This window comes from Helianthus annuus, chromosome 1 (genome assembly GCF_002127325.2).
Source record: "Helianthus annuus cultivar XRQ/B chromosome 1, HanXRQr2.0-SUNRISE, whole genome shotgun sequence".
Taxonomy (NCBI): Eukaryota; Viridiplantae; Streptophyta; class Magnoliopsida; order Asterales; family Asteraceae; genus Helianthus; species Helianthus annuus.
In genome coordinates this window covers 143,393,596-143,403,102 of record NC_035433.2, presented here as the reverse complement: position 1 = coordinate 143,403,102, position 9,507 = coordinate 143,393,596, and the positions used below count along the sequence as shown (strand labels likewise).

General features: G+C 38.2%; 1 protein-coding gene and 1 long non-coding RNA gene across 2 annotated transcripts; one reads left to right on the top strand and one right to left on the bottom strand.

Annotated features, from left to right (window-relative positions):
• The first annotated feature begins 4,724 nt into the window (after positions 1–4,724).
• On the top strand, positions 4,725–5,565 carry LOC118480944. The gene is made up of 2 exons (XR_004864250.1): positions 4,725–5,108; positions 5,390–5,565. It is a non-coding gene; the product is annotated as an uncharacterized LOC118480944 (long non-coding RNA).
• Positions 5,566–6,130: 565 nt separating this feature from the next.
• LOC118491661 lies at positions 6,131–7,632 on the bottom strand. The gene is made up of 3 exons (XM_035989611.1): positions 7,512–7,632; positions 7,338–7,420; positions 6,131–6,424 (listed from the first exon to the last, which is right to left on the bottom strand). Exons 1-3 carry the CDS (start codon positions 7,630–7,632, stop codon positions 6,131–6,133), a joined length of 498 nt encoding a protein of 165 aa, XP_035845504.1.
• Positions 7,633–9,507: the final 1,875 nt, after the last annotated feature.

Here is a 9,507-nt window from a genome sequence, read left to right as displayed (position 1 = left end):
GATCCACAGTCAATTTCTGATTGTGGAGAAAGGTCACATCATATTTTTCTTGCAAAGCGTCATGCTTACTTTGCAAGTCACTCAAATTCTCATTCACAGTAGTATGTTTGTCTTGCAAGTCAAAAAAACTAGCTTGTAAAGCATCATGTTTGCCTTGCAACTCAGACATACTTTTCTCCATTTCAGCACATCTAGCATGCAACCTAGCACATTCATCACAATTAACAGCAGTGGGTTCATCGACACATACCTGACTTGATGAACCGTCGACATTAGCCATAAAGGCTGAATGGAGAGAAGACGAAGTATAAGCAGCTTGATCCACCAAAATAGATCTTCTTTGAGTTTCTGCTGCAGCTTCCTCCAAGAGTTCATCAATATCTGCATCGATTGCTGCATTCGATGTCTCACCCACATAATCATCACCAGAATTGGATGATTCTTCATCAGCACTCCTGCTATAACCAGAAGAGTCTTCATCTTCAGACGATTCACCACCACTGGCAGAAGATTCCCTACCACTGGTGTGAACCAACTCTTTCACAATTTGAGCAAAACATGCTGTTTCATCAGGAGCATCAGCACCCAACTGGATTGACCAGTCACAATCTTCATCCACCTGAACTGCAAGTGCTCGGTTGGTTTGATTATTTGCAGGCACCAATGAACGCTCAGTGTTTCTGTTCTGATTCTGCTGGTTGCCTCGGTTTCTGAAGGGATTTTGATTCCCGTGCTGTGCTGGCTTTGTACATTCCCTTTTAAAGTGGCCCCGTTCACCACAGTTGAAGCACTTAACAGCCTGCTTATCGAACCCATACTTGGTGTCTCGCTTACTTTCCAAGCTGGTTCTGCCAGTACTTTCCATCCAATCCTTTGCTCTTCTCACAGCACTCGCAAAGGCCCACTTGATATCCATCAAGTCCATCTCTTCCTTATCAATCTGCCTGTAATCTTCTTGTGTCAGATTAATGTTTCCAATCTGACCTTCTATCAACCCACAGTACGCGCTCACTACAGTGTTAAGTAGCTCCATGTGTTCCTTAGCTACTTCTACACTGACTTTAGAGAAGCTTGAAGTGTCAAGCTGTACTGTATTTGGCTTTGATTGTTGACCTGCAGCAGATGATGTTCCTCCATAACACGCATATTGTGGTTGTTGAGCAGGAGGAGGAGGAGGTGGTTGTATTGGATTTCCATACAGATCTGTGGTTGGAGGCGGCTTTACAGGAACTTGCACTGGATTGCCATACATATCCGTGCTTGTGACAAACGCCGTTTGAAGTGGAGCATGTGAACCGGCTTTTGCAGATGAAGAAGTGGAGGTGCCATAATACATTTCTGGATTCTGTGGCACTGCAACTCTCTTTGCCTTCAACGTTTCTTCCTGATCCTTGTTCTCCAGCAGCTGCACGAAATCGTTGATATTTGTAGTTTTCAACGTTCCGTTGTACTTCAAGATTTCCAGGAAGTTATTCCATTGAGGAGGCAATGCATCGGCAAACTTCTTTACCACCTCTGTTGGAGTCGTTGTGACTTCAAAGTTGGTCAGCTCAGTAAGTAGGTGATAGAAACGGCTTGTCATATCTCCCAAGGACTCCTTATCCATACATGTGAAGCCATCGAATTCTTTCTTCAGTAGATCTCGTCGTAGTTGACGTGTGGCTTCATTACCTACTCCTCTTGTCTTCAATGCATCCCACAGCTTCTTTGTAGTCTTGAAACTGACGAACTGATGATAAATATCCTTGCTCAGTGCTTGAGTGAGAATAGCGTATGCTTTCTTTTCTAAGTCATACGTCTTCTTTTGATCATCAGGAAGATCGGCAAATGTAGCTGTCGAAGAAGCAGCAACCTCGATAGATTGATCGAATTCCGTAGTGAACCGCAACCACAACTCTGTATTTTGACCAAGAATGTATGTATGGAAACGATCAACCCATCCCGGATATTCATTAAGATGCATCAACTTTGGAGGCCTGTTTAAACTTCCAGTTTCACTTTCGCTTAGTAGAAGACTTTGAATACTCGGAGTTTGATTTGAAACAAACGCCCATTGACCAGCTGGAGTGGCATTTGTTTGTGAGGATGTAGATACCGGAGATTCGGCCCATGATGGAGATTGACTGGTATTCATGTATTTTCCACTGTCTGGAGCCGGATTTCCCCACCAACTCGGATTCATCTTTGACAAGAAAAATAAATTCTATGTCCAAGTCACGAAAGATGATGAGCACCCGAAAGATCACACACAGTCGAAGGACCCTAGTTCGAAAGATCTTAAAAGAAAACAGAAACTTGTTAGAAATAAACAGACCACACTTCGAAAGATCAAATCTTGTTCGAAGGATCAACAGTGCTCGAAAGATCACTGTTGAATCTCGAACAATGATTTCGAAAGATTCAAGAACTCGAAGGATTCCCCTTTGAAAGATCCTTATCTTTCGAGTTAAATCCTTATCTTTCGGACACCTGTCTTTCGAAAAGATTCCTTTATCGAAAGATATGCTTCGGACTTCGAAGGATGGGTCGAAGGATAATAATCTTTCGAGCCTTCCTTGATCGAAAGATAGTCTTTCGGGGTCGAAGGATATCTTTCGAGAGGTTCTGACACACAGACACAAAGTGATGGGTTGGTGAAAAGGTGACAGGTTGGTAAGTCAACTTTCGGCAAAAGGAGGTAAGGTCTGACACAGATTTCTACCAACTTTGAAATGACCTGAAAGTTTACCAAATATGGACAATCTTATCCACACAGTCCGGTGACCGGAATAGTTACCGGAGTATGCCGGAAATCACCAAAACACTCAAAAACAAGTTTCTAAGTTACCCAACCCCACTTTAAACACTCCCGGTTAGTTTAGACACGTTTTTACTCAAAGAAAAAGCAAGAAACTAAGTAAAAACAGGTGCAAAACCAAGTGTTTCAACACACCAAAACTTGTAAAAACCCGGTTTTAAACAAGGTAAAGAGCGAGGCTCTGATACCACTTGTAGGTCCCTTTTCTCGGAGGATCGAGAACAAACCTAAACCTTGTTATACAAACTCACTAGCGAGTGCGGAATCCAAGCTAGCGAGCAAACCGAGTTAGTAGCAAGTAGAGAAACAAACACACAAATTCACCGATTAACACAACTTGTATTAATGCAATGAGGGTTCGGTTACAAGCTCAATGTTTACAGAAATGTTCTATAAACTCTCAAAGTGTGTGAGTGTTTCGGACAGGATGCTCTCTGCTGTGTGTCTCTCTGATGTGCAAATGACAGAACTTGTTTCACACATACACTGCATGGGTATATATATACCCAGCCCATGATGCCAGATCGAAGGATCCGATAGATGGTCCGAAGGATCATCTATCGAGGATAAGTTGTTCGAATCATCAGCATTGACCTCGAAGGATCATCCTTCGAGGTCTAACAGTCGAACTATATCTTTCGTGCACCTCGAAGGATCAACAGAATCCTTCGAGAAGCTATCCTTCGATCAGAACATCTTTCAATATACAAACTGTTGTCCAAGTCAAACCGGAGGATGGTTGACTTGGTCAACTTACAACACAAATCAGAACATCGTTACATACAGACCGAATACAGACAAAGTACAGACACAAGTACACCAACATCTTCGAATGCTTCCAAGGTTTCCTGTGGGTAAGGAGAGAGGGGCCAAAATAAGTGAATTGGGGGATTTAAATCTTCTTGAGGGGAAGTTGGAGATAGAAGGACTTAAGAATGTTGAAGGTTTAAGTGAGGCTAAGAGTGCCAATCTCATATGCAAAACAAATCTGTCGATTTTGTTGTTAGACTGGTTGGACAGTGGTACCAACATCTGGAAACAAAGGACACCAGAAATGTTTCCATACATGGAAGAGGTTCTTGAGGGATTAGAGCCAAATCCATCTTTAGAGATATTGAAAATGCATAATTACATGGGAAAGACCATTTCCCCAAGTTGGATGGGCAATTTAAGGAATTTGGTTGAAATTGTTTTCTGGGGGTGTAAGAAGTGTGAGCATATTCCACCACTTGGGAGACTCCCCAGTCTTAGGGTTATTCGGTTGCTGTCCATGCATTCTTTGAAGTATTTTCATGATGATGACACAAACATGTCAGCAGACAACACCGATATGTTTATTTGTATACAAAGATTAGAGATCATGTGGTGTAGGGAACTAATTTCTTTACCGGATAATCTTCCGAAACTCGAGGATTTAGAATTAAATAACTGTGTGAAATTAATTTCTTTACCGTGTAATCTTCCAAGCATCAGAAAGATGAACATTGAATATTGTGATGGATTACTTTGTCTACCGGATGAGATTCAGAGTTTCAAGGATCTAAACAAACTTGAGATAACAAGGTGTAAACATCTAAGGAAAAGGTGTGAAAGAAACACGGGTGAAGATTGGCATAAAATTTCTCACATTCCCAATATAAATATTGATGATGATGATGATGATCCACTGTAAGATTTATCTCCTTTATTATCTTTTTTTTTTCTAACCTTTTTACTACATAAGTCTCACGTTCTTTAAAAAAACAATAGTGAACTTTTCTTAATTTAGAAAACAAATAATTAAAGTATTTGATTTTGCTTGGACGTTGCTTTTGATTTGAGTATTTTTTTTATTATTTTCTTAAATATAATTACAGTGGAAGAATTTTTTTAAAAAAATTTCAGTATTTTTTATTATTTTCTTAACATCATTACAATGGAAGAAAATTTTAAACAATACAATGACCTTTGCTATGTTCCATATAATATTTTAGAAAGATATATAAAAATTACACATACAAAACTTCACTATTTGTTTCATTATGCATGCGATTTGCTAGCAAACTAAATTTTGTTTCAATTAATATAGCTAACAAAAGTTCGGGAAATCTATTTTTTTCAATTTAGCTTTTGGGATATCTGTTGACGATGACGATGGCGATGACGATGACGATGACGATGGCGATGACGAGGACGAGGATGTTGACGATGACGATGGCGATGACGATGACGATGACGATGGCGATGACGAGGACGAGGATGGCGATGATGACGACGACGATGAGATTGACGAATGATGATTGGTGGCTGCACTTGGCACTCTATACACAAGGTAACCTTAATGCGTGTATTTCATGTTTTATTGTACTTTTCTTTCAACATGATCATCTTATCATCTATTAGATTATAGTCTACATATTTTTTTCTTTCAACATGTTCCATGAACAAAGTTTAAATCTTTTGCTCATTCAGTTAAACAGAAAGACATGAACACATGTTTCGTTTGTTCGTGGACTTTTGTTGTGTTTGTCCCTTTGCGTTCACAATTTGTGTTTGCTTTTGTTTGTCTTCATTCATTTAAATTTATTTATTAGTTATTACTTATCATTACAGGATCAAATATGCATGATGTGATTTGTTGATCAATACAATGGATTGAAGACGTGGTATCCGTAAGCAATTTCGGACGTTAGTATTTTACTTCATTTTTTATCATCTAAAAGTATTTAGACATTAATTTGGATATTGTTGTTTATCTTTAAAACGTTTGATATTATTGAATTGTGTTATGAAATGTTATTTAGACTTTAATTTGGAGTTGTTTATGAATATGATCTCTTTGTTACTTTCCGGGGATATAAGTGTCCAAAAAAAATCTCCGATCTTAATAAAAGTATGTCATTAACATGCGGTGAGGCATTGCGGAGTACTGACGTGGAGCGGGGTCACACGGAACACCGCTTGCCGCCCTCATTTCGCAAATTCATGGGGAAGATGTGACCCCCATCCCCACGAAGATCATAAAACATGCCATGTTAACACGGGTATTGAACATGAATGAGACACATATAGTTTGATATGCCACTTTCTTAAACACTAACACATACATGTTTACTAAGAGGATCACATGACATGTAACATTTAATACGCTTAAATATAAATGATTCAATAACAGGAATGAGACAACATGTTTCATAAATCGCTAACCGTGGTTAAGAAATAATGAAACACAAGTAACACGATAAAATAACATGAACGCATTACCATATGTTTTAATTATTAATATTAATTTCAAACCCTAAAGGATAATGCTAAATATAACAGTTTTATTGTATTATGTTAACAATGTTTTAACTAACTTTGGCCAAGAAGAAGTGCTTTTAGGATTGCATCACTGTTCCCTTCAGCATAAGGGAACATGTGACCCACACTTGTGAGCTCGTGATACTTTATCCATGGAAGTTGTTGGGCTATATTCTGTTGAAGTGTCACAGGCACAAGAATATCTTCATCACCCTGCCAGATATGAACAAACTCTTCGTTTTCTGTAAACGGGTTCTCAATTTCTGTTGGATCAAATTCCCATGTACCGAATCCAATATTTACACGGTGGAGAGATTCATATTCTCCTTGTTGTCTTACTTGTTCCTTCATAAACACGAAAAGAGAAACAATAGATTCACATTTTTCAAACAGTAGGTCAAACAAAAAAAATAACAGAAGTAATAATGTACAGCGCGTAAACATTTTTCTTACTAAAGTAATATAGTTAATGCATTCATATTTGGCGTGTGCATACACAAGTACCCATTTTGATCCATTACAAAAAATGATAGTAGACATGCCAAACTCAACCCATTAACGTACAAGTTGGATCAACTGTAATTATTTATTTTATCTCTACCATGTCAAACGGGTCAAAAGTGGCCAATGATGTATTTTAAAGCTTAAGACCTCAAAATTCATATTTATTTGAGTTAATTAATCAAAATATATAATTATTATATCTGATACCAAATTTTTATATGAAAATTAATTTTTTGAAGAAAATCTGGTTTGGCGCCCCCTTGGTTAATGGTTACACATAGGGGTATTCATCAAATTGAATAACGAATTTTCGAATTACTCGAATCGAATTGTTCGAATTAAAACTTCAATTCGAAATCAATTCGTCTTCAGTTAAAAATTCGAATTCGGATAAATTCGAATAAATTCTTTTTGATTCAAATTCATTTAAAACTAGGTTCAACCCCCACCGCGTTGCGGCCGGGGGCTTACAAGTCAAGAACAATAGAAGAAGTGGCCGCTGCGTTGTGACGTCGTTCGGTTTCACATAAAGTAGAAGCAAATTGTTTGTGACATTCTGTTGTGACGTCGTTCGGTTTCACATAAAGTAGAAGCAATTTGTTTGTTACATTCCGCCAAGTATGATCAAGCTAGGTTGAATGGTTTCGTTCTACGTTTGACTCAACTACCGGGTCTTAAACACTAACGAAACAGTTCCAAAATTATGAGGAAGATACAAGCAAAAACAATTCCTACATATTTTGTTCAGTCAAACAATTCCTTTCACAATCATCATCTTGTAAATCATATTATGTGTATCCATATCTATAAGCAAAATTTGGGATATCCAAACTTGAACTAATTAAGATCAAATCAACATTAAAAATTTGTGAAACATGATCAAAATAGTTAAAAGAAAACTGACTTAACATAACAGCAAAAGACATACTTGTCCACATGATAAAAGAACAACCTACTCCAAATTTGAAGTAGCCTTCAAGCCCATATTCCACTTGTTTTATATCTTCAAGCTTTCTATCTTCCACAGTTGACATAAAAACCTCTGGCATTGGCTTCAGGCATGATTTATCACACATATAACCAATAAAGCTCATCAAACACACACATATACTCTTGTACCAAACATAAACATCTAAAACAGTACCATGTGACTGAAATGAGCAACAAATCAACTCCCGGACAATTAATTCTAAGGGTTGGAAAATCACTCATTTCACTACCCTCCACGGTCCTAACTCCTAAGATTGAACCAATGAGATTTGATGACTTCAAACTTACCATCAACTATCCTAAACTACCCAAATTTGTGATGTCACTTGCAATACTAAAGAGAATTTTGTGAGCTCAATTTTAAAAAAAGTGGGATGAAATAACCATCCATACAAAGGGTCTTAGTGGCTAAAACATCTATATCTTTTAGACCCGTAAAACTAAATGCAGTATTAAAGCTACCAAGAGGAATGTTGCCTGGTAGCTAGGTTAGCTCTCTCGTTAAAATTAATACTCGACCATCAAAAATAAAAAAAGTCCTATGATAAGATCCAAACTGATCCTCTCAATCAAATGCACAATCATCTCCCTGCATAATTAAGATATTATCCCATGATTTCAGCAGCCATGATTCAGCAACTGTTTCAAAGGCTAAAATAAGGGGAAACTTCCAGCAATCCTCAAGAATAAATAGGCCTTTAGTCATCTATTTTCTTTGTCCAGTTTTTTATTAATTATCGTGTCATGTGTTTGGAGATTTGCCTATCTCGAATCAGGCTAACTATCCCTTGTTTTGCCTATTTTTATTAATCAAGTTTTCCAGTTTCTATCATTTGGTTCCATTGCCGGGAAGTTGAATGACGCCTACTACCCGGAATTTGGTTATCTCTGCCCAGTTATCAGCGATTGCGGCACGATTAGACGCCATCATCTTGCAGCCATGAAGGATGATGTTGCAGCAATCAAGACTCAAATGATTAGGGATGGCAGTTACTGTGAAGAAATCAAGAATCAGATGATCATGCACACAAGTTTCAACCCAGATGATCTAGATCCCAAAGTCATTGAGAATCACCAGAAGTTTGAGCGGGTTGATTACCGAAGTCAATCGCCAAAAGATCAAGAAATCGAAGGCGATGAAGATGATAATTTCATTCCAAATGTTAATTCGCCTAAAGACAATGGTCCTATCCAAATTACTCTTCATCACTCAACCAAAGGTGCTCAAGTTTTGGATCTAGATCATGTTAGGAAGGACCCACAAGTGGTAGGGAAGAAGACGGTTCCCAAGCTTCCCAAAGAAGCTGCAAATCGGAGAGATGGTAGCAGAGACGTGAAAGACAACCACCATGGTCCACCGAATGTTGTGGCCAGGCTCGACCTACAACCACAATCCGGTTGGGCTAATCTATTGGTTTATGAAGCGTGTCAACCTATAATTGAATGGCTCATCGCTTGGCACAACTATTGGATAATCGACTTGAGGACAAGTCGTTTTACCAGGCGGGAAGTAATGATAAGATCCAAACTGATCCTCTCAATCAAATGCACAATCATCTCCCTGCATAATTAAGATATTATCCCATGATTTCAGCAGCCATGATTCAGCAACTGTTTCAAAGGCTAAAATAAGGGGAAACTTCCAGCAATCCTCAAGAATAAATAGGCCTTTAGTCATCTATTTTCTTTGTCCAGTTTTTTATTAATTATCGTGTCTTGTGTTTGGAGATTTGCCTATCTCGAATCAGGCTAACTATCCCTTGTTTTCCCTATTTTTATTAATCAAGTTTTCCAGTTTCTATCATTTGGTTCCATTGCCGGGAAACTGGACAATATCTTTGATAGAAACTGGACAAGTCGTTTTACCAGGCGGGAAGTAATGATAAGAACCAAATTGGATGGATCCAAACTGATCCTCTCAATCAAATGCACAA